At 45.0% G+C, this 25,050-nt stretch overlaps 2 protein-coding genes and 1 pseudogene across 4 annotated transcripts in view; 2 read left to right on the top strand and 1 right to left on the bottom strand.

Annotated features, from left to right (window-relative positions):
• XKR9 (XK related 9) overlaps positions 1-6,204 on the bottom strand; it is a 66,640-nt gene extending 60,436 nt beyond the window's left edge. The window contains exon 1 of the mRNA XM_068237493.1: positions 6,186-6,204. The gene's annotated coding sequence lies outside the window, so the exon portion shown is untranslated. The remainder of the gene's footprint in view (positions 1-6,185) is intronic.
• LACTB2 (lactamase beta 2) overlaps positions 1-25,050 on the top strand; it is a 42,241-nt gene that overhangs the window by 14,076 nt on the left and 3,115 nt on the right. The window contains exons 1-6 of one of the 3 annotated variants that reach the window (XM_068237494.1): positions 721-883; positions 2,778-2,941; positions 6,956-7,085; positions 11,280-11,458; positions 12,216-12,364; positions 18,153-18,234. In XM_068237494.1, the coding sequence (XP_068093595.1) occupies positions 759-883; positions 2,778-2,941; positions 6,956-7,085; positions 11,280-11,458; positions 12,216-12,364; positions 18,153-18,234 (829 nt within the window). In that variant the 5' untranslated portion in view covers positions 721-758. Of the gene's footprint in view, positions 1-720; positions 884-2,777; positions 2,942-6,955; positions 7,086-11,279; positions 11,459-12,215; positions 12,365-15,253; positions 15,356-18,152; positions 18,235-25,050 lie in introns of those variants that run through there. The other 2 variants (XM_068237496.1, XM_068237495.1) reach the window with 2 other exon arrangements.
• Positions 7,813-7,920, top strand: LOC137520048 (U2 spliceosomal RNA; annotated as a pseudogene).

Raw genomic sequence — 25,050 nt, 5'->3', positions numbered from 1 at the left:
TAAAATATGTATAATCTGTCTGGGTCCTATATTATTTCTACTCAGCCTATTCTAGTGGCTCAGGTCTGGGTTAGTCTTGGACCACGGTTTGCCACCATGCTCCACCAGAAGCAGAGCAGTGAGCATGGTGGGGCTGTGTGTGCAATGCTGGGAATATACAGCTCGATTCTGAGTCATTTAGAATAGATGTCTCGATAGATAATTTCCGACACGTCCGATCTCCCGCCCAATTGTTTCGCCGCTCGATTCTGCATTGAGGACAATGGAAAAAGATAATATAAACAAGCGGAAGATAAGAGAATGGCCTGCAGAATCGAGTGGGGAATTGAGCGGCAAAATCAAGCCGTGTATGCCCAGCATAAGATCTTCATACGTTGGTGGTCACTTCTTTTCTTCTTCCCTCTACTTTCTTTTGTTGTCTCTTGTGTAAACTGGCTGGGATTTTACTCCATGTTCAATTAAAAACTCTATACACTTAAATTAAATTTGGTGCTACAAAGAAATGCTTTCTGTTCCACGCGTTACACGTATCCTTCCTTTACCTGCAGATATAAGACTCAAGTATAACATGATAAAAAACAGGAAGCAGGCAGCAGAATACTGACAGGAACAAACATATACCGGTAGCTGCTACTATGCATCTGGCAGCGAAAGGGTGAAGAATCTGAATCTGTCACGCCTGCTGAAGGCCACGCCCCTCAATGTCCTTTGAGCGGTGATTGGCTAGAATCCCTGGCCCGACAGTGACTTGGTAAAACATGGCGCTGTCGTTCCTTCCCCGTGTGGAGCAGCTGTCTTCCAGGGTGATCCGAGTGCTGGGGTGTAACCCCGGCCCCATGACTCTGCAGGGCACCAACACCTACCTGGTGGGCACGGGACGGAGGTACGCTGAGATCGCCGCCTGGCACCATTATGCGCCCCCTAGCGGCTGACTTTAGTGGTGCTCCCTGGCAGTAATTGAAGTGCACTGGAGAAGTGGTTTTGTATTGACAGTTTCAACATAGCTTGTCTGTGCCTCTGCTGCTTGGAGATCCGAGGAGCTAGCATTGCGAGATATATGGATGCGCAGGTCTGGGGATTCAATAAGGTGCCAGTGTATACTGGACTTAGGATAGGTGTTCCAAACAAACTAGCATGCATTTCAAGTGATATACCCCGCTTTAATGGAATAAAGGTCACTATTTTGTTGACATGCCATACATTGAAAGTGAAATAAAATCAATGTCCCCTTGCCCACTCGCTTTTTATCAATATTTCTTTAACTTTTTAATCTAACTTTATGTCCACTTGGAGTGAGGACATTGCACACTAGGATCCTCACTGGATTAAGCCAGTTAGCAAATTTAAAGGCACAGTAATTATTATTATTTAGTATTTATATAGCGCCAACATTTTATGCAGCGCTGTGCAGAGTATATACAGGGACGGATTAAGACCAAGTTGCGCCTGGGGCAAGATCAGGTTTTGGCGCCTAAAGGTCAGGTTTTGGTGCCTAAACTGCCATTCACTTTGCTGCCTTTTTAAGAATTCAACAAACTGCGCCTGGGGCAAGATACCCGGTTGCCCCCCCCCCCCCCCTAGATCCGTCCCTGAGTATATATTGTCTTGTCACTATCTGTCCCTTGGAGGAGCTCACAGTCAAATCCCTTCCATAGTCATACATCTATGCACGTATCGTGTAATGTATGTATCATAGTCTAGGGCCAATTTTTTAGGAGGAAGCCAATTAACTTATCTGTAAGTTTTTGGGATGTGGGAGGAAATTGGAGTGCCCAGAGAAAACCCATGCAAACACAGGGAGAGAACATACAAACTCCTTGCAGATGTTGACTTTGCTGGGTTTCAAACCAGGGACCCAGTCCTGCAAGGCAAGAGCGCTAACCACTATGCCATTGTGCTGAATCACATTTTCTCCCCAATACTGTTCTATACTGCAAGAAGACCTTTAGTTTCACATAGCAGAGGTAGCTAGTCTCCAGGCCCCCACCTACCTCCAATATGTGACCTGTGGGATGCTAAAAGCTTCAAACAAATGGGGGCAATACAGGAAGGGAGGGGATTATAGATGTAGTATATAGTATTGTACTCTTTGGGCCTTGTACTTGTGGGTGTCAAAAAATAGATGCCTAATAGGTTACTCCACTTTAGTACACAATTCTACGTAAAGCATGTAACTATCCAAGTCATTTTATAGTTTCAATACATATCAATTTTTTTTTTCTGGTGCTTGTCTACTTTAGGGGACTCAATGGGAACCCCCATAGACAAACCACTGCTTCCTGCTCATAGCAAACTCACTACATTTGGTTGCGACCATTAATTTGTAAGAAATGGGGGACCTGAGGGAAATGCACAAACTTCACAACAGGACCCTCACTGTGGCCTCTGGGCTTCGGGCACGGTTCTTGCTTTGGCTACTACCTCTACAACTTTACTAAACCTATTTGGTTGGAGACGTGGATCCTGCTGGTTCCCCTATTTCTTACAAAGGAAGCAGCCCTTTGTCTATGGGGATTCCTGTTAGGTCCTCTAAAGTAGACTAGCACCTTTTCTTTCTTTTTTTTCAGGAAATGAGAAAATGTGGGATATGCTTTAATTCTTGTATGAAGAGGATGTACTGAGTCATATATATTGCTTTGCTTTTGGATGCAGCGTGCTCACACATTGGCTCCATGTTTATATATGAGCCTCGTGTATCTTATGACTGTATATAGAACTCATGTTTTTTCTTTTTCTATTCAGCGTGCTTCATTATAATTTGCATCTTTTGTGTATAGGAGAATACTGATAGATACTGGGGAGCCTTCTATCCCAGAATACATCAGCTGTTTGAAGCAAGTACTGACTGAATCCAGTACTGCGATCCAGGAAATAATAGTGACTCACTGGCACCATGACCACTGTGGTGGTATAACAGACATATGCAGAGACGTTCTGAGTGGTAAGTGCAAGGCCTGCTCTCTATTTATGCTTTATTTAAAGGACAACTGAAGTGAGAGGGATATGGAGACTACCATATTTATTTCCTTTTAAGAAATACCAGTTGCCTGGCTGTTCTGATCATCCTCTACCTCTAATACTTTCAGCCATAGACCCTGAACAAGCATACATCATATCATGTGTTTCTGACATTATTGTCAGATCTGACAAGATTAGCTGCATGCTTGTTTCTGACATGATTCAGACACTACTGCAGCCAAATAGATCAGTGGGGCTGCCAGGCAGCCTACGTATATTGCTTAAAAGGAAATAAATATGACAGCCATCATTTTATTCTCACTTCAGTGGTCCTTTAAGCTTTATTACAAACCCTATATTTTAACTGGAAAAGTTGGGGGGTCATCTTATACGCTGATATATACGGTATATATATTTTTTTAAATATCAGTAAAATTTCTGTTGTATATGTTTTGTCATGTATGTCCTATATTTGAATATATTCTTGGCATAGGTTATAAAGAAATATCCACTAATATCAGTCCTGTGGTATATGTTCTGTCATGTATTTCTATATTTGAACATTTTCTCAGTATACAGTATAAATAAGTAATTGGTAACTTTTCTTGTAGCACAGACTAACCAGCAAGCTCATGGTGACCCAGAACTCATTGGAGTGTGTAAGGGACTACAATGGTCCTAAAAGCCCCCTTACTAAGATGTTAAGAAAAACAAAAGTTTGCTTTCCTAAAACAGAAAGAATTTGCAATAATTCAGGTTGGAGTGAGCTTGAGATGTCTCCCAGTGCAACACTGCTGAATATATGCAAATTAACCATTGTACCCTTAGAAGCTAAACACACCTCCAGAACCGCTAGAATGCAATGATGTGTCAGCTTGTTAATTTGTACAGAGCCATAATAATCCAACATGCATACAGACTGTTTCGGATTTTTTTTTTTTTTTTTTTTTCATCTTTTTTTACCTCAGATTAGTCTTAATCTCTCCATAGAGACATAAATGCCCCCTAAAAGAGGAATCAGTCCAATCATCATATGGCGTTTTATTTTTGTAATCTTTTTCTTAGGTCATAAAAAATCAATATTCTCCAGAAATTAATTTTCCCCACAGTCTTTCCAGTTTAGACACATAATAACCCATTATCCTCACGGTCATATCATCCTGACGATAATCTGACAAATTATAATGATACACCTGCATCCTTCTTACAAGCCACAATGGGAAACCATACCTCCTCGCTGTTATAGCAGTATCTTCTCCAAGCATCTCTCTCACTACCATCATTATGCGTAAAGCAACATTATCCGACATACTATTCCACAACTTATTCGTCTCTTCCACCACCTTCACAATCTCTTTAGCACAACTTCTAGTCTGTATCACACAGTCCCTCTCAAGTGGCTCATAATACTGCCTATCCAGCCGCACACTGGGTATACTATGTTCCAATAACACAGTCTGATCACCTCCTTCTCTCCCAGATACAGCAACACATCGCCTGGGCTGCGGATCAGGGCTATCCGGCTGCCCAGCATCTTCCACCTGAACTTCCATCTCATCATCCGAATCTTCCAGTACAACATACGGATTAGGCGACAGGGGCACCTCTGGAGCACTCCCTACCCCCAACTTCAGCTTCTTACCCCCTCCTACTCTGCTTTCCTCCTCCTCCTTCCTCAACCTCCCCCTCCCTCCATGCCTCATCCTTGACTTCTGTTCCTCCCACCCCATCTTATCCTGCTCCTCCTTTTTATCCATCTCTGCCCCCCAATCTATGGGCTTCTGCGCCTTGGCCACACCCCCCACTCCTGAGGAACTACTACTCCCAGCCCGGCTACTCTGCACCTTCCCGCTGCCCATCCCACTGCTCACCTTACCTTTGCATACTGACTCCTCCCTCCTCTCTGGCTGACCCGCCTCCTCCCGCCGTCTCCCCCGCTCCTGGGTGACCCCCTGCCCCTCACTCACCCCCGCAATCACCTCCGCAGTCTTCCCAACACCGGACCCACTCTGCACAGCTGCTTTCCGTGCCCGGGACTCCTCCTCCTCCTCCCGCAGCACGGCTTGCACACAGGTAGCGTCACCCACCGGCTCCTCCTCCCCAGACACGTCACCTTCTGCCGGTGCAGCTCCGCTCACTCTCCCTCCACGAGTCTCCTCCTCCATTCGCTCCACAGCCCGGACACAAGAATCATCACCCACAGACTCCTCAGCCGTCACATTCCCATCTTCCGCAAACAGATCCGCCTGGCTACACGGACTCTCACCAACCACTCCCACAATCACCCCAGCCACTCCCACACCAGTCACCTCCGCAATCACAGCAGCTGTCACCTCCGCCGCACGCTCGTCACTCACCCCAGTCTCCCGGCGGCCATCCTCCTTACTGGACACATTCAGCAGCCCAACATCCGCCTCCTCACCACCCAGCGTCACATCCACCACAGCCGCATCATCCAGCAACTCCTCCAGCTCCTCAATCACCCCAGCAACAGTATCCAAGGACGCCGAGAGCGGGACCACCTCACTGACGTCACCACTCTCAGCATTCACTCCAGTCACCTCCCCACGCTCCACAGACACCTCCCCTTTCGCTGCAGCCCCGCTCTCCTGACCACGCCCACCACTCTCTTCAGCAGTCACGTGAGACGCCAAGCCGGCCACAGAACCTCCGCCCTCCTCTGCCACCGGCCCGGACGCCTCCATCCGCTCCTCAGCAACATTAGTAGCAACATTATCAGATACAGTATTGTCAATAACACAAACAGAGAACGGAGTCTTTTCCGCCCACCCAGCAAACAATCCTCCCACCTCCCCCTTCACAACCCCAGCATATGAGAACAGTCTGCGTCCCTTGTTCTTAGTACAGTTCCGGGCCATGTGACCCCCCACCCCGCACAGATCACACACTCGGGGTGCAGGGCACGCAGACGCCTGGTGGCCCCTCTCCTTACATATCCGGCAACACATCTTATTGGGACACTCTGATCTTATGTGCCCGTACTCAAAACACCCCCTACAGTACTTAGGCTGGCCCTGATAGTAAATGGTGCATCTCTCCCCAGCCACATGGAAGGAAGCTGGGGGGTGCACCGTGCCGCCATAGCCATCTGCATCTGGAAGCAATTTAACTTTGTATTTCAGCTTGCTCCTGTAGCAACCAAATGGGTTGTACAGCCTCTGAGCCTCGCTGACTTCAGAACAAAATCTCAAAAGAAAAGTCCTCACCACATACTCCTCCATGTAGGGGTTGTAGCAGTGTACAGTAAGTTCCTTCACTCCAGGATCAAAGCAAAGTTCCACCGACATCTTCCTCAGGATGGCATAGTCCGCTGAGAAAGCTTTAAATTTCCAGTTTTCATACACAGCAATGCAGGTTTCCTCTGAATGAAACGTAAAACAAAATAAACCCAAATGAACAAAATCTTGAACCGAATGTAGATCCGTTACCTGGACATTGAATATCTTGAACATCACATCCGACACCACATCTCTCAGGCTGACACTCCCGATCTGGTCTCTAGCAACCTCCACCTTTATGGAGCTGCGCAAATTCCGCCAGTCCGCCATGGCTCCCTCCTTCGCCTCTCTGTTTTTCCTAGGACCCCCAAAAGGAGGTCCTCTCGCTAAGCCCTTCCGACCACAACCAAGGTTTTACCCCTGATCGCAGCCAAAAGGCCGAGCGGCGATGCACAGACTGTTTCGGATTGTTTGATCCTCATCAGTGCATGGCATGGATTAATTTGGCTCTATAGAGTAGGGCTTGTAAATCCGAGAGGCACAGACTAACCAGCAAGCTCATGGTGACCCAGAACTCATTGGAGTGTGTAAGGGACTACAATGGTCCTAAAAGCCCCCTTACTAAGATGTTAAGAAAAACAAAAGTTTGCTTTCCTAAAACAGAAAGAATTTGCGATAATTCAGGCTGGAGTGAGTTTGAGATGTCTCCCAGTGCATCACTGCTGAATATATGCAAATTAACCATTGTTTTCTTGTAGCAGGCTCAGGTTGCAGTATCAGCAAGCTTCCGCGCAGTCCCCACAGAGAAGAGGTCATTGGCACAGGAGATCAAAAGTACATTTACCTCAAAGATGGAGATACGATAACAACAGAGGGAGCTACGTTGAAGTAAGTCACTGACACCGATGTCCATAGATAAAGGAATAAATTACTGTATATACACAACGGGAAGCTATAAGGTCCGTACACACGCCGGACTTTAGGCAACGACGGGTCCGTCGTTGCCTCCCGCTGGGTGGGCGTGCCAGCGACAGTCCGGCGTGTGTACGCTCTGTCGTCAGACTGATACGGCTGTTTCTGAGCGATCCGCCCGGCGGATCGCTCAGGAACAGCCGTATCAGTCTGACGACAGAGCGTACACACGCCGGACTGTCGCTGGCACGCCCACCCAGCGGGAGGCAACGACGGACCCGTCGTTGCCTAAAGTCCGGCGTGTGTACGGACCTAAACACAAGGAAAGATGCCCCTTCTAGAGACATGGTATTGAATAAATCAAGTAACAAATCCTATTATGATGCAAAAAATATGTAATTTTATTAAGGACATATCCAACAACATAGGTTAAAAACCAATTAAAAACCACCTTCTTAATCTGATTGTAATCAGAAATCCCTCCAGTAGCCGTACAATCAAGTGAAAACAAATATATACAGGTGAAAAAAAGAGACTGCCGTTCACAGTGCAAAATAGCATGAATTGCATATGAGAATATTGCATACAATAAACTAGTCACAGAAAGTGCTGGAGGGAGAAGGAGAATATCGCCCTACGCGCTCGCAGCGTGCGGCTGCTTCTATGGAGGCTCAGCCATGAGATGCACTATCAGTACTTTGTCATCGCTTCTCGGCCTTTTGGCTAAGATCAAGTGTAGTATCTGTTCTTGAGGTTTTTGGGAGGCATGTTACTGGGAACCCGGTCTCGTCTCTCCCGGGGAGGACGCCTTGAACGAGTTGAGCAGAGGTCCAGGTCTACCCTCAGCTCCTCCAGTAAAGGTGTCCGTCCTGGTTCATAATTCTCAGGGGCTGATTGAATGGATCTACCATGGTCGAGGCTGAATGGCTGAGGGCTTTGCTTAGGCGTACTGCCCCTGGAAGTGGCGCTCCAGGTGCACCTGAAAAAACCTGAGATGTGGCAGATCTCAGGCGGAAGTAGGGTGCTTTGGTCTGTACTGCCCATATGCATCGCCAACTAACGCAGCTCCCCGGCCTTTTGGCTAGGGAGAGTGCGGAATTTTTATCACTCCGGCCGCAAGGTCGGGGCCAGCTTGCTGGCACCGGGGACTTCGGTTCCCAGGGGACTTCGGTTCCCACCCGGCTCCCTCTCGGGGGAGCCACCCGGACCATGTGGGATGCCACATGGCCAGGCCCTTTGGGTAACCACTGGGCACAGTCGGGGTCCTCCTCGGAGGACCCCAGGATCCTCCAACCCCTCGGGTGTTGGAGGATGCCACCCCCTGAGCCGATGGCAAAGGGGGAAGGTTCCCTTCGGGGAACAACCGGAAGGGCCCTGCTGCATTGTGGGGCCCGTGGCTACTCGTGCACGTTTTGCGGGGGTGCTTTAGGGCACTCACGCTTTTTCCGTGCATGGGGCTAATAGCCTTGCTTACCCGGGACCTCTGTTGCATGCAACAGGGGCCAAGAAAGCTTAAATCAGTACTTTGTCATCCCGATTTTTTTTTTTGCACTACTTTGTATTTTTGTAACTTTTAGCACGCAGCACTTTTATTCTAAAAGGATTGGAATATAATTTTTGTATGGATTTTTTCACGGGTTGTGCAATTCATGCTATTTTGCACTGTGAACGGCAGTCTTTTTTTTTTTTTTCACCTGTATATATTTGTTTTCACTTGATTGTACGGCTACTGGAGGGATTTCTGATTACAATCAGATTAAGAAGGTGTTTTTTTTTTAACTGTTTTTAACCTATGTTGTTGGATAAGTCCTTAATAAAATTACATATTTTTTTGCATCATAATAGGATTTGCTACTTGATTTATTCAATACCATGTCTCCAGAAGGGGCATCTTTCCTTGTGTTTAGCATTTATAGTATCTAGTCCCTTATGATACACATTATTATGTGTAGTCTTTTTGCTCTATTTGCTATGATACTGATTATACACAACGGAAAGGACGGGACATGGGGAAGACCTGTGTTCCTAACGTACAGTTGTATATTCCTGCTACAAGCAGTCTCTGAGAGGAAGTTCATAATTTTGTTGTAGCTCTTTACATTTTTCAAAGAAACCGAAAAATACAATTGGTGCAGTTTAGCTAATATATTACAGGTACCTACAGACAAAAGATGACAATTGCCAAAATCCGCTATTTTTGCTCTCCTGTGTAGGTTCCTTAGAGATACTGCTGGCTGGTAGGGATGGGGCAGGCAATGGGACAGGTTGTAGAAATATGAAGTAATTGGTAATATTTTTCTCCTGGTTAGGCCTCGTTCATATCTGCCTAGCGCAGATGGCCCTGCGATCCGAACGCAGTGCATACGATTGCATGCCATCTGCGCCGCTGCGCTACTGATCCCATCCATTGACAGTGATGGGATCAGCTCTGCGCTTTCCGGGCAAAATGCATGCAGCAGTACGCAAGCGCTTCCTAGCTCATCGTACTGCTGCACAGCGCAGTAGATGTGAACAGTAGAAGGGCTGACTATGCCCTTCTACCATTCCTGCGTTTCAGCACATCATACATGCTTCCAAATGCGCACGTAAGCGCGTATGATATGAACGAGGCCTAAGCCAGTACCACGGATGTCTTTACACGTCTTCCTTCATTTCCTCCTCATGCCAGCTAAGCAGTCCTGTTCAGCGGTGTCCCCTTATAAGCCATTCAAAACACTGTCGTTCCTGGTATTTTCTACACATTTCAGGAGCCTCTGAGAGCTCGTTCACACTAGGGGCGTTTTTGACATTTAAGCGCTGGCGATTTTCAAAATCACCCCGAAAGCGCTTGTGCAATGATTCTTTATGAGAAAGTTCACATCTGAGCGGTTTGTTTCCAAATCCGCTCAGAAAAGCGCTGCATGGGCCACTTTTGAGGCGATTCTGCCTCAATGGAAGGTATAGGAAAACGCAAAACGCTCACAAAATCGCTTTGTGCAGCGATTGCGTGAGCGTTTTTTTTAGAATACATTGTATTTATTCTTTTCCGGATCAAAGAGTTCACTTCCTGACTGACGTCAGGAAGTGAAAAAACCGCAATTGCTCTGCAAAAGCGCTTAACAAAAACATCCAACGCACAAAAAAAAATCAAAAAAGCGTCAAACAGCCAATGTGAACGCGATAGGAGCGCAATGTGAACGAGGCCTAAAAGAAGAAAGATTCTTATACCCACAAGGATAAATTGCATACACTTGCAACCACCCTAAGAGCCTGCCGAGAGAATACTAACGCCAATTTTCCCCGGTCCTATACACAGGAACTGGTTAGTCACACTCCTTTAGAGCACTTTAGGGCTGAACTCAAAAAAATAATCTCCCAAGTGAGGTATGTTACAACTTATAACAAAAAAAAACACTGGTGGAGTGCCCAGTATGTAAAAAAACACTTGCTGTTTAAAAGGCAGTGTTGGTCTTATCTCTCCTGTAGAAATATGCCAGCATAAACTGGAAAGAAGTTTTATCTGAGCACCAAAATAGACAACGCATTTCATGGGATCTTCCCTGCTTGCTCAGGTCAATCGAACAATAGTGCCCTTGAGCACCTCAGACATTATAAGCCAGAGATGTCTCCAATAAGTAAGTGTTAGCATCTGCAGGACTTCCTGCCTATTTTATGGTAGAAGTAGCAGTGCTTGCTCAATCAGTACGTTCATTAAAGCTAGTTTCACAGTGGGTGTTGCGTTTCTGTAACAGCAGGATCGCAATGAAATGGGAAATTGCCATTGCACGTTCTTCACATATTGCGTCACATTAAAAGTATGCTTCACTGTACCTGTTTCCGCACGCTTTTTCCGGTAACTCACTGCATGGAGTGTGCTATAAATCTGCAGGCCGTTATACTGCAACACACCCGCTGACTGTGAATGCTGCATAGGTGGTGCATTGCAGTGCGGCAAGCCCTGTTACAATATGACCGTTCTACCGCAACGCACCATATGTGAACCTAGCCTAACAGGGTCTGCCACCACTTACACAAATGGTTATAAATACAGCTTGAGTTCTGTCTTCCCAAAATGGTATTGATATTGATAGTGGTTTTTTTTTTCCCCACCAGCTCAGTCTTACATAAGGTGTCATTCATTATGTTTGTTGTAATTGTAAGCCCAGTGAATTAATTGCTTGCATTCCACAGAGTCCTGTATACACCGGGGCACACTGATGATCATATGGCACTGCTGCTAGTGGAAGAAAATGCGATCTTCAGCGGGGACTGCATTCTGGGAGAAGGGACCACTGTCTTTGAGGAGCTGTATGACTACATGAAGTCCCTAGAAAGGCTGCTGGAAGTGAAATCTGACAAAATATACCCAGGTGTGTGCAACATACAATCACAGGAGACCTGAAATGAGAGGAATGTGGAAGCTGACGCAATTTTTAAATCCTCTTACCTGGCTGTTCTGATCTCGTCACTTCAATAAATTTGAAGGGAATCACTACTTACCTACAGGGTGCTGCCCCCTCTGGGCCCTGGCCTGCATGATATGCATCATGTTCTCCAATCAACCGGCAGCTTGCCGGTATGCCACTTCTGTAAATTCTGGCGCTGTTATCTGCACCGCGATGCATGCTGGGAAATATAGTCCATGGATGCGAGCACAGAGCTGTACTTGCATCCACTGACTACATTTTCCATCATGCATTGCCAATGGCATGTTGAAGATGGTGCATCTGATTCAGCCCCTCAACAGCATACACAGTTATAAACATACCTTCTGTTTTTAAACCTGGAGCTAAGGTCACTTAAAATACAGACTGCCCAGAATTTCCCTTCTTCCTCCCAAGTGTAATTAGCTGAACATAGAAGGCTGTATTCTACATTGCTGGAGGGGTACACCTGAAGCACACTGACACACCCGGTACTTACTTTTCTGGCAGGAAGGCTGTGCTGTGCATGTATCTGTCTGCAGATACAAACAAGGTAACACATTTGATATGATGCATGAAGAATAATCCCCTGTAATGTATACAGCTGAGCTGCTTTTATGCTATTAACAATAGTGGATTTTGGCTATAGCCAGATTTTTCTTCAAGCCTAACAACTAGACACCTTTTCTTTTTTTACCTGCAGGTCATGGTCCTGTGATCCAAGGAGCAGCCGGCAAAATTCAGGAGTATATTACTCACAGACAGGCACGAGAGGAGCAGATCTTCCTAGCTTTGCAGGAGCATTCTGGGAAACCGCTGACTGCCATGGAACTTGTTAAAGTTGTGTATAAGGTAAATTCTTCTTCTAAAGTTAATGTACTCAGTATACACAGAGTGAGTATCTGTTGTGCTGGTGAATGTAAAAAGGAAAACTTTACGCATTTTACATCACAGGACTTTAAAGAGAATCTGTACTTTTAAATTCTTACAATAAAAAGCATACCATTCTATTCATTATGTTCTCCTGGGCCCCTCTGTGCTATTTCTGCCACTCCCTGCTGCAATCCAGGCTTGTAATTGCCATTTTTATGCAGTGTTTACAAACAAAAGACATAGCAAGTGATAGGCTGAGAGTAGCTAAGTGTGTGAGTCATACAGAGTGTGCAGGGGGCCTGGAGAGGGTGTGTATAGCTTTTATCCAATCACAAGCAGCACAGCACATTCCAGCCTGACTGCCTGAGCCCGACAGAGGAGAGAGGATTAGATCATATAACAGAGATAACACAGCCACTCTGCAACTAGGAAAGGCTGCAGTAAGACAGAGCACATTAGAACAGCTATAGGAACTTATAGGATAGAAGAAATAAGGCTCAATTTTGTTACAGAGTCTCTTTAAGCATGGGGCGAGACTGGAATCTTGCCTATGATCGCCGGTAAGCACGATGGTATAGTGAATAGCACTCCTTGCAGGGCCTCAGGCTGGAATTTCAGCCAGGACAATATATGCATGGACCAGAAATAGTCAATTAAATGCAAGTAATTCCAAGTTGATGCGGGATTATGTAAATGTTATATGCCAATTTATGCAGTTTAAAAATGGGCCAATCAAGTCCCAGCAAAGTTTAGATTGATTGCTCCATTTAGAAGCTGCACATATTTGTATACAATATTTGCATAATCTTGCATCTCATTGACCATCCCTACACATGACTATGGTAAGGACAGTAGACTATGACTGAAGTAGATTAGATTTTGAACTCCTCTAATGGACAGTTAGTGACATGAATAAGAAACTCATGTGCCCACCACCTTCAGTCTCCCAAATTGTTCACAAGTGTGACCTTTTCTGCGCAGGAGAACAATAACGAAGTACACACTAAGCTCTGATTTATATATTCCAAAACAGGGTTTTGCTGCAATTAGATTGCGATGTGAATTTGCAAAGTCCTGCATGCTGCATGTTTCAGTATTTTCTCCTTGCGTTCCCAGCATCCAGTGAAAACTGCAGCAAAATCGCATTGTGATTTGCAGTGTGAAAGAGCCTCAAAGGCCTGTTTCCATTGCTGTGGAATCCGCAGCATTTTCCCTGCATGCGATCTGGTGTGGGGAAATGCGGCCTATTCCACCAATAGCTTTCGGCGTCCGAGTCGCATGCCTGCGCTGTTCGGACAGCATGCTGCATTTTACCGCAGCGCGCACCCGAATCCCTATAGCCGTGTATGGCAGGGCAACAGGGATTCGGATGCGTACTCACATCACTATAAGTGCCGGCGTGCATCCTGCAAGACGTATGCTGGCTCGGTGGAATCCGTCCTTAGGCCTGGAACCCACTACAAAACACTATCTCTAATCGCAAATGCTAGCATTTTGTATGAGCGTTTTCAGTAGCGATTTTAAAAAGTGTAATCAATTTGCCAGCTGTTGTGTAGCGATTAGCGTTTTTAATTCTGATTGGTCAATTTTAATTTTGTTTCAGTGTGCAGTAATGCAAAATCGCTCTGTGTAGGTTTTGACGAGCGATTATGCCAGCGTTTATATACTTTACATTGCAGAAACGCTAATCGCTAACACTCAAAAATGCTGCATGTCCTGTGTTTGCGATTTTGGTAATCGCAATCGCTCCAGTGGAATCGCTCCATTAACATTAGCTGAGCGTTTAGGGAAATCGCTAGCCGTTTGAATCACTCCCTAAATGCTCAGAAAATTGCTCTATTGGGTTCCAGTCCTCATGCCTGGTACACACCATTATCAATTCGACCAGTCAAATTGATGGGAAATTACATAGTGTATACCAGGCATAAGACAGACCGTATATACATGATTTTGCGGATCAACTACTTATACAAAAGGACATACTGTACATTTTAGTATGTGAAACTATGTCTTTATTTAGCAGAGACTGCTATAAACTATGCATTCTAGTTTACATAAGTGGCCACAAGATTGACAGGTATCTCCTTTAACATATAGCAAACATTCAATAGACTTAAAGCGGATCCGAGATGAAAAAGTAACTATAACTTGTCTATATATCTTATCTAACTTTTAGATAGTTTACACAGCAAATCTAGCTGCAAACAGCTTCAAAAGTTTATGCTTATTTATTGTTGTGATACAATGAGGGCAGCCATGTTGTTTGTCACACTACACTGAGGCAAGCTGATAGCATCTCCAGCTCTCAGCCTGTAGACAATTTCACTCCCCCTCCTCCCCTCTGCCTCTGAAATATCTGGCTAGTAACCTCCTCCTGCCCAGACTGAGCTCCCATAAGCTCTTGCTACCTGGGACTGAGTGCCAAGGCTCTCTGAAAAGCGGTGGGCGAGGCTTGTTTAGTTTATAGGGAATAAAGAGTATTAAAACAAAACAAAAAAAAAGTATTTGGCTTGAGGAATGCCCTTTAAACTATATGAAAGGAACACAATTATGCAATGAGTAAAAGTTTCTCTGATCCTCTTTAATCAACAATAGTGAATTACGCTAGGAGACTCTCTTAACAAGTAACAATGGACATTTGTTCTGTGAAGGAGATATTATTTGAGTAAAAAAATGCTAGTGTCTTTGATGGCAAAACATTTGTTCCTTGATTGCGTAATGGGTAACACAATTCATGGAAATAAATAATCCATTCTGAATCAATATATAATAACAAAAGGATAATCAAAAAGTTCCTGTAATTCACATTATGTTAGTGCAAATAAGAATATCGCATAGAGAACTCAACCCTTCTTTTGTGTTTGAAAGGCACAATCACGGCTATGTCACCTGCCACATCGGGGAATGGAATTCTCCAACACATCACAGTAATCAGGGGAAGCAGGAACTTCACATGAACATTTTGATGTATATGGTTATACTGTATATAGTTGTAAGTAATTTGGTGCTATGCACCACCCTGGTTATGCCACTAGATGGCACATGTACCTTATGTTTGTACAAATATTCCTCCAGAGAATCCAGTCAATTCAATGGTGATAGACAGTCCCCTACTGATGGTTCAGAGATACGAAGTTGTCTTCATGTACAAAATATACAATACTGTTCTTTTTCCTATTACATATTTTTGATGTTGAATGTATTTTATAAAATGTTAGAAGTAATTTAAAACCCTTTAACCACTTCAGCCTTTAGTGTTGTTTCACGTTATGCATCCGAGCAATATTCACCTCTCATTCATTTGCCAAAAACGTTCACTACTTATCACAATGAAATGATCTATATCTTGTTTTTTCTGCCACCATTAAGGGCCCGTTTCCAATACAGCGAATCTGCATGCGTTTTCTGCCTGCAGATTTGCATAAGCAATAGAATTGTATGGGCCTTTTTCCACTTGTGCGGGATTCTGTCCGGTTTGTCATGCAGAAAAAATCTGCACAGCAGACCCATTACAATTCGTACGCCGCACACCCGCACGCGACTTGTCGGTAATGTAGCTAAATAGGAAAACCGCAAGCATTTCAGTCTTGCGGTTTTTCCATGCGTTTTCGCGTGCGTTTTCATTTAAAAACCCATGTTAATACATGCCGGCATTGACATGGTTAAAATCGCATAGCGCAAACCGCGAGTGATTCCGCGTGCAAATCAGCATACAAACGCTAACGAAACTGCAACCGCATGCGGATTAGTTAGCGTGACTTTTGTGACGAAATCGCGCCGCAATAGAGGAAATGGGCCCTTCTTCGCGTGGTACATTTTGCTAAGAATTTTATTATAAATCCATTTTAACAGGAAGATTAAGGAAAAAAATGAAATAAATTCATTATTTCTGTTTTCAGCCATTATAGTTTTAGGCTGCTTTCTCACCAAGATGTTGCGTTTAGGGGACGTTATAGGGCACATAACGTGCCCCTAACGCAACTCCTGGTGGTGTTGGAGCAGGACACTACCAAGAGCCGCGTTACAAGCAGCTCTTGGTGCGCCTGCTCTGTCGGAGGCGCTGCGGAGACCACGTGAGCGGAGCTCCCGCATCACAAGGTCCCGCCAGCCAATCAGTGGCCGCTCCAAGAAGTAAACACTGCAAGTGCAGTGAATGTCAAGTAGCCATGTGCCTGGCTACGTAGCGGCCTCTCCCCGCCTCCTCTCCGCTCCTGAAATAAAAAAAAAAACATACTGAGCATGTGCATACAGTCTAACGCGGCTTAAGCCGCTAGAACGCACAGTATGCTGCACTTCAAACGAACGTGCAGCGTTACTGTGCAACGCAACGTGAGCACTGTGAACAGCCCATTGATTTTTCATTGCTGTGCGGTGGGGTGCGTTACAGGCTGCACCAACGTGTGCCTGTAACGTCTCACTGTGAAAGCAGCCTAAAAATAATACGTGTTACCGTAATTTAAACCCATGCATTTTATTTGCCCATTTGTCCGTCATTACACCGTTTAAATTCTGTCCCTATCACAATTTATGGCGCCAATATTTTATTTAGAAATAAAGGTGCATTTTTACAATTTGCGTCCATCACTTATTACAAGCCCATGATTTAAAAAATAACAGTAATATACTTTACTACATACATATTAAAAAAGTTCAGTCCCTGAGGTAACTATTTATGTAATTTTTTTTTTATTGTATATATATATTTTTTTTTTTTTAACAAAAAAAATGTGTACCTATCTGGGAGTGTGGGAGGTAAGGGGCTAATTTTAAAAGTAAAAGATGTCATTATCTGGGAATTTTTATCTCTAGATGTAATTTTACTATTTGCAGCTCACTTCTGCATGTGGAAAGTTCCTCTGCAAAGCGGAACTAATGAGTGGATGGGGCAGAAGGGGATTTGTGAAAGACAGAACAATCTAGTTGACGGTTTTGGTCTTTCATACAGGGATTTAGATCAATTAATGGGAACTTTGTTCCCATTTGTTGATCTCCGGGCTAACGGAAGGCGAAGGAATCGCGTGCACCGGGCAACGGCAGCAGTGTAGCCTATCTGGACAGATATATCCGTCCAGATAGGATTAAGTGGTTAAAGCAGTTATCAATCAAATAATGCTTTCACCCGCTCTACTTACCAGGGGCTTTCTCCAGCCTCTTGCAGCCGACACGTTCCTCGCAGCATCCGCGCTTGCAGCCGCCAGCCCAGGGTCTCTGCCTGTGCTGAGGCCAAACTCCTCTACTGCGCCTGCGCAAGCGCAGCTGTCAATCAAGTCCACGTTGTCCGCAGTGTACTGCGCAGGCTGCAGACAACGTGGACTTAATTTACAGTGATGCTCACGCAGGTGCAGTAGAGGACAACCTCTAGGTCAGCCTCTGCACAGACGGAGACCCCCGGGCCAGCGGCTGTGAGCAGAGATGCTGTGAGGGACGTGTCAGCTGCAAGGGGCTGGAGGAAGCCCCGGGTAAGTAGCATTATTTGGTTGAGAACTGCTTTTTAAAAGCACATTGAAAACTACCAAAAATCATATCATTGTTTATACTATATGTCAAAATCCTGAGTTGTCTGAAAGTAAATAATTTATCCACATTTCATCATATTTAACACAGAACTCGACTTACAAACAATATCCCGGAATGCAACCTGTTTGTAAGAGGGGGGACCACCTGTATTTTGCTTGACTGTATTTGGTGTATTGCATTTCACCTTTTTTTTCTTTTAAAAAATCAGCCCTTTTGTAAGAAATTCACAAAACCCATCTTGTCCTTCTAGGATACCCCAGAGTATTTGCATGCAGCCGCTGAAGTCAACCTTACTCATCATTTGAAGAAATTAAAGCGGGAAGGAAGAATAGGTGAGTTCACACAATGTTACATCAGGATAGGTAAGGCATTTCCTTGTTACTGAAAGGTAGTCCTTACATTTTTATTAGCAAAGTAGGCAAAGGTATGGGCAAATTAATGTGGAGCTTCAGTTTATTTCAGTTTTGGATAGAAGAGTAACAGACAACATACCTGTAGGGATCAGCAGATTCACTGCCATATATCCGTCCCTATGCCCCAATCTACCACTGCAATTCTTCACCTTGTGTGGTGTGGCCCCGCTTGAACAGTAGACAGAGTAGCATCTACCTGGCTTCGGTTACACCCAGGCCTTAATGCGAAAGGTATAAGGACAGGAGGCTTTAAGGCTTGAGGACCACAGTCTTTCTACCCCTTAAGGACCAGGCACTTTTTTTCCATACAGACCACTGCAGCTTTCACGGTTTATTGCTCGCTCATACAACCTACCACCTAAATGAATTTTGGCTCCTTTTCTTGTCACTAATAAAGCTTTCTTTTGGTGCTATTTGATTGCTCCTGCAATTTTTACTTTTTATTATATTCATCAAAAAAGACATGAATTTTGGCAAAAAAATGATTTTTTTAACTTTCTGTGCTGACATTTTTCAAATAAAGTAAAATTTCTGTATACATGCAGCGCGAAAAATGTGGACAAACATGTTTTTGATTAAAAAAAAAAACCCATTCAGTGTATATTTATTGGTTTGGGTAAAAGTTATAGCGTTTACAAACTATGGTGCAAAAAGTGAATTTTCCCATTTTCAAGCATCTATGACTTTTCTGACCCCCCTGTCATGTTTCATGAGGGGCTAGAATTCCAGGATAGTATAAATACCCCCCAAATGACCCCATTTTGGAAAGAAGACATCCCAAAGTATTCACTGAGAGGCATAGTGAGTTCATAGAAGATATTATTTTTTGTCACAAGTAAGCGGAAAATGACACTTTGTGACAAAAAAAAAAAAGTTTCCATTTCTGCTAACTTGCGACAAAAAAAAATGAAATCTGCCACGGACTCACCATGCCCCTCTCTGAATACCTTGAAGTGTCTACTTTCCAAAATGGGGTCATTTGTGGGGTGTGTTCACTGTCCTGGCATACTATAATGTGTTTTGGGGTGTATTTTTACACATACCCATGCTGGGTGGGAGAAATATCTCTGTGAATGACAATGTTTTCATTTTTTTTTACACACAATTGTCCATTTACAGAGTTATTTCTCCCACCCAGCATGGGTATGTGTAAAAATACACCACAAAACACATTATACTACTTCTCCTGAGTACGGCGATACCACATGTGTGGCACTTTTTTGCACCCTAACTGCGCTAAAGGGCCCAAAGTCCAATGAGTACCTTTAGGATTTCACAGGTCATTTTGCGACATTTGGTTTCAAGACTACTCCTCATGGTTTAGGGCCCCTAAAATGCCAGGGCAGTATAGGAACCCCACAAATGACCCCATTTTAGAAAGAAGACACCCCAAGGTATTCCGTTAGGAGTATGGTGAGTTCATAGATTTTATTTTTTGTCACAAGTTAGCGGAACATGACACTTTGTGAAAAAAAACAATTAAAATCAATTTCCGCTAACTTGTGACAAAAAAATAAAATCTTCTATGAACTCACCATACTCCTAACGGAATACCTTTGGGTGTCTTCTTTCTAAAATAGGGGTCATTTGTGGAGTTCCTATACTGCCCTGGCATTTTAGGGGCCCTAAACCATGAGGAGTAGTCTGGAAATCAAATTCCGCAAAATGACCTGTGAAATCCTAAAGGTACTCATTGGACTTTGGGCCCTTTTAGCGCAGTTAGGGTGCAAAAAAGTGCCACACATGTGGTATTGCCGTACTCGGGAGAAGTAGTACAATGTGTTTTGGGGTGTATTTTTACACATACCCATGCTGGGTGGGAGAAATAACTCTGTAAATGGACAATTGTGTGTAAAAAAATCAAAAGATTGTCATTTACAGAAGTATTTCTCCCACCCAGCATGGGTATGTGTAAAAATACACCCCAAAACACATTATACTACTTCTCCCGAGTACGGCAATACCACATGTGTGGCACTTTTTTGCACCCTAACTGCGCTAAAGGGCCCAAAGTCCAATGAGTACCTTTAGGATTTCACAGGTCATTTTGCGACATTTGGTTTCAAGACTACTCCTCATGGTTTAGGGCCCCTAAAATGCCAGGGCAGTATAGGAACCCCACTAATGACCCCATTTTACAAAGAAGACACCCCAAGGTATTCCGTTAGGAGTATGGTGAGTTCATAGAAGATTTTATTTTTTGCCACAAGTTAGCGGAAATTGATTTGAATTGTTTTTCTTCACAAAGTGTCATATTCCGCTAACTTGTGACAAAAAATAAAATCTTCTATGACCTCGCCATACACCTAATGGAATACCTTTGGGTGTCTCCTTTCTAGAATGGGGTCATTTGTGGGGTTCCTATACTGCCCTGGCATTTTAGGGGCCCTAAACCGTGAGGAGTAGTCTTGAAACCAAATGTCGCAAAATGACCTGTGAAATCCTAAAGGTACTCATTGGACTTTGGGCCCCTTAGCGCACTTAGGGTGTAAAAAAAGTGCCACACATGTGGTACCGCCGTACTCAGGAGAAGAAGTATAATGTGTTTTTGGGGTGTATTTTTACACATACCCATGCTGGGTGGTAGAAATATCTCTGTACATGACAATTGTTTGATTTTTTTTACACACAATTGTCCATTTACAGAGAGATTTCTCCCACCCAGCATGGGTATGTGTAAAAATACACCCCAAAACACATTATACTACTTCTCCTGAGTACGGCGATACCACGTGTGACACTTTTTTTGCAGCCTAGGTGCGCTAAGGGGCCCAACGTCCTATTCACAGGTCATTTTGAGGCATTTGTTTTCTAGACTACTCCTCATGGTTTAGGGCCCCTAAAATGCCAGGGCAGTATAGGAACCCCACAAGTGACCCCATTTTAGAAAGAAGACACCCCAAGGTATTCCATTAGGTGTATGGGGAGGTCATAGAAGATTTTACTTTTAGTCACAAGTTAGTGAAAAATGACACTTTGTGAAAAAACCCCAATAAAAATCAATTTCCGCTAACTTTTAACAAAAAATAAAATCTTCTATGAACTCGTCATACACCTAACAGAATACCTTGGGGTGTCTTTTTTTCTAAAATGGGGTCACTTGTGGGGTTCCTATACCGCCCTGGCATTTTACGGGCCCAAAACCGTGAGGAGTCTGGAAACCAAATGTCTCAAAATGACTGTTCAGGGGTATAAGCATCTGCAAATTTTGATGACAGGTGGTCTATGAGGGGCCGAATTTTGTGGAACCGGTCATAAGCAGGGTGGCCTTTTAGATGACAGGTTGTATTGGGCCTGATCTTATGGATAGGAGTGCTAGGGGGGTGACAGGAGGTGATTGATGGGTGTCTCAGGGGGTGATTAGAGGGGAAAATAGATGCACTCAATGCACTGGGGAGGTGATCGGAAGGGGGTCTGAGGGGGATCTGAGGGTTTGGCCGAGTGATCAGGAGCCCACACGGGGCAAATTAGGGCCTGATCTGATGGGTAGGTGTGCTAGGGGGTGACAGGTAGTGACAGGAGGTGATTGATGGGTGTCTCAAGGTGTGATTAGTGGGGGGAATAGATGCAAGTAATGCAATGGCGAGGTGATCAGGGCTGGGGTCTGAGGGTGTGGGCGGGTGATTGGGTGCCCTAGGGGCAGATGGGGGTCTAATCTGATGGGTAGCAGTGACAGGGGGTGATTGATGGGTAATTAGTGGGTGTTTAGAGGAGAGAACAGATGCAATGCACTTGGGAGGTGATCTGACTGCGGGTCTGCAGGCGATCGGATGGTGTGGGTGGGTGATCAGATTGCCCGCAAGGGGCAGGTTAGGGACTGATTGATGGGTGGCAGTGACAGGGGGTGATTGATGGGTGGCAATGACAGGGGCTGATTGATGGGTGGCAATGACAGGGGCTGATTGATGGGTGGCAGTGACAGGGGGTGATTGATGGGTGATAGGTGATTGGCAGGTGATTGACAGGTGATCAGTGGGTTATTACAGGGAAGAACAGATGTAATTAATGCACTGGTGAATTGATGAGGGGGGGTCAGAGGGCAATCTGAGCGTGTTGGCGGGTGATTGAGTGCCCGCAAGGGGCAGATTAGGGTCTGATCTGATAGGTAAAAGTGACAGGTGGTGATAGGGGGTGATTGATGGGTAATTAGTGGGTGTTTAGAGGAGAGAATAGATGTAAACAATGGAATTGGGAGGTGATCTGATGTCGGATCTGCGGGCGATCTATTGGTGTGGGTGGGTGATCAGATTGCCCGCAAGGGGCAGGTTAGGGGCTGATTGTTGGGTGGCAGTGACAGGGGGTGATTGATGGGTGATTGACAGGTGATTGACAGGTTATCAGGGGGGATAGATGCATACAGTACACAGGGGGGGGGCCTGGGGGGGTCCTGGGGAGAATCTGAGGGGTGGGGGGGTGATCAGGGGGGGGATAAAAAAAATAGCGTTGACAGATAGTGACAGGGAGTGATTGATGGGTTATTAGGGGGGTGATTGGGTGCAAACAGGGGTCTGGGGGTGGGCAGGGGGGGGCTCAGGGATGCTGTGGGCGATCAGTGGGCGGGGGGGCAGATCAGTGTGTTTGGGTGCAGACTAGGGTGGCTGCAGCCTGCCCTGGTGGTCCCTCGGACACTGGGACCACCAGGGCAGGAGGCAGCCTGTATAATACACTTTGTATACATTACAAAGTGTATTATACACTTTGTAGCGGCGATCACGGGGTTAACATCCCGCCGGCGCTTCCGTATGGCCGGCGGGATGTTACGGCGGGTGGGCGGAGCCAGTTGCCGGGGGAAGCGCGCGTCATCAATGACGCGATCGCTCCCCCGGCATAGGAAAAGGACGCAACGCCCTAAGGCGTATTGCGGTCCTTAAGGCATCCACTTTGCCGCCGCCCATGGGCTGTGGGCGGTCGGCAAGTGGTTAAACTACCAGTACCCTCAAAGCTATGATACAGGCAAGTTACAGATGTCAGATCATAATTGTATACAAATTCGTAGTCAGCCACCCCCAATCAGTGAATGTTGATTGTGGGGTCGTTCACGGCATTAACGTGTTCTGACGTTATACAAATACAGTATATAGGTCAGTTCGATGTCTGAATGTCTAATTGGGCTAAATATTGGCCTCAATTCAATAAGATCATGCTGGAGATAAGGCAAGAGAAAACGTACCACCACACAGTGAGAGAGTTATCTTATCTCTTCATTCCTTAAGTTAAAGTGTACCAGAGATGACATGTGTCATGGTGAGATAAACGTGTATATACAGTGGCGAGCATACAGACAGTTATGCTGTGCTCCTTTTTTCTTTTTTCCCTGGAAAAGAGTTTATAATTAGCTATGGAACTGACAGTTTTTTCTCCAGTCAGGATTCAGTCGGCTCACTGATAACAAATTACAGATATAAAACCCTTTCCTAAGCAGATACCTGGGCTTTTTACTGTGAGAGGAAGAGATATAAAATGCACAACAGTTCATGTATTTTCACTCTGGGACTCTTGAGACACTGCAATTGAGCAGAGACTATGAAACATTAAAACTGCTTTGTAAATGTTTATACATAAAGTAAAATCTTTAGATATCGAAAAGAGTCATTTTTAGGAGTAGAAGGACAGATCCAATTGTTTATCTCAATAGTTTATTTTCATCTCTGGTTCACTAAGGACCAGCTAACGCCCATAGGCGTCAGCAGGTCTTAAGTGGGTTACCATGGAAACGATCGAGCGGCCTTTCCATGTCAGTTCACGGAGGGTGTCTCCGTGAACAGCCGGAGAGCCGCCGATTGCGGCTCACCAGCAAAATGTAAACACACGGGGAAGAAATCCCCGCTGTTTAGATCATACGGCGCTGCTGCGCAGCAGCGCCGTAAAGCAGATAGGCGATCCCCGGCCTCTGATTGGCCGGGGATCGCCGGCATATGATAGGCTGAAGCCTATCCTACAATGCGCAGGACGGATATCCATCCTGCGCCGCTCACAAGGGGAGGGAGAGGGACGGAGCGCCGAAAACGCTGCGGAGGGGGGCTTTGAAGAGCCCCCGCAAAGCGCAGCAAGCCGGCGGTGATCAGACCCCCCAGGAGGACATCCCCTTAGTGGGGAAAAAAGGGGGTAAGTCTGATCGCCCTGGCTCTATCCTGATCTGTGCTGCGGGCTGGAGAGTCCACGCAGCACAGATCAGGCAAACCACCCCTGGTCCTTAAGTGGTTAACTCCTCTGTAGTTATTTTCACACACAGTTAATTAACAGCCTGTCTTTAACTTTAGAGTTCTGAAGTTATTTTAAGGATTGAAGAGTTAACTTAAAGACAGAAGAGTTAACTTTAGGTTTGCCTGAGGTAAAATGTTTTCTGAATACTACGTCTCATCACCATGGTGATAACTATAGAAACGTTATTCAAGACAGGAGATAAGCTTAGTGAATTGAGGCCATTGTATAGTGTATTGCCAGCTTTAGTGTCATAACTTTTTTTGTACAATAGGAGAAATTGGCAGTGCTTCCAAATACAGGCTGCACCTGAGTTGACCAGCTGCATAGATGTACAGAGCCCAAAACACAGGCAGATTACACAACTTGCATTCAAAGCAGATGCAGCAGTTGTACGACATTGGCTTCCAAAAACAGTTTGCACACAGATTGTTCAATACTAGACTCTTCCATGACGTTGATGTTCCCTCACTGAAGAGACCTAATCACTAACTAACAATTAAAACATAGTGTAAAACTGGGGCTGCTAGCCAC

The sequence above is a fragment of the Hyperolius riggenbachi genome, chromosome 5 (assembly GCF_040937935.1).
Source record: "Hyperolius riggenbachi isolate aHypRig1 chromosome 5, aHypRig1.pri, whole genome shotgun sequence".
NCBI lineage: Eukaryota > Metazoa > Chordata > Amphibia > Anura > Hyperoliidae > Hyperolius > Hyperolius riggenbachi.
The sequence above is the reverse complement of the archived record's forward strand: the minus strand, read 5'-3'. Positions and strand labels throughout refer to the sequence as shown.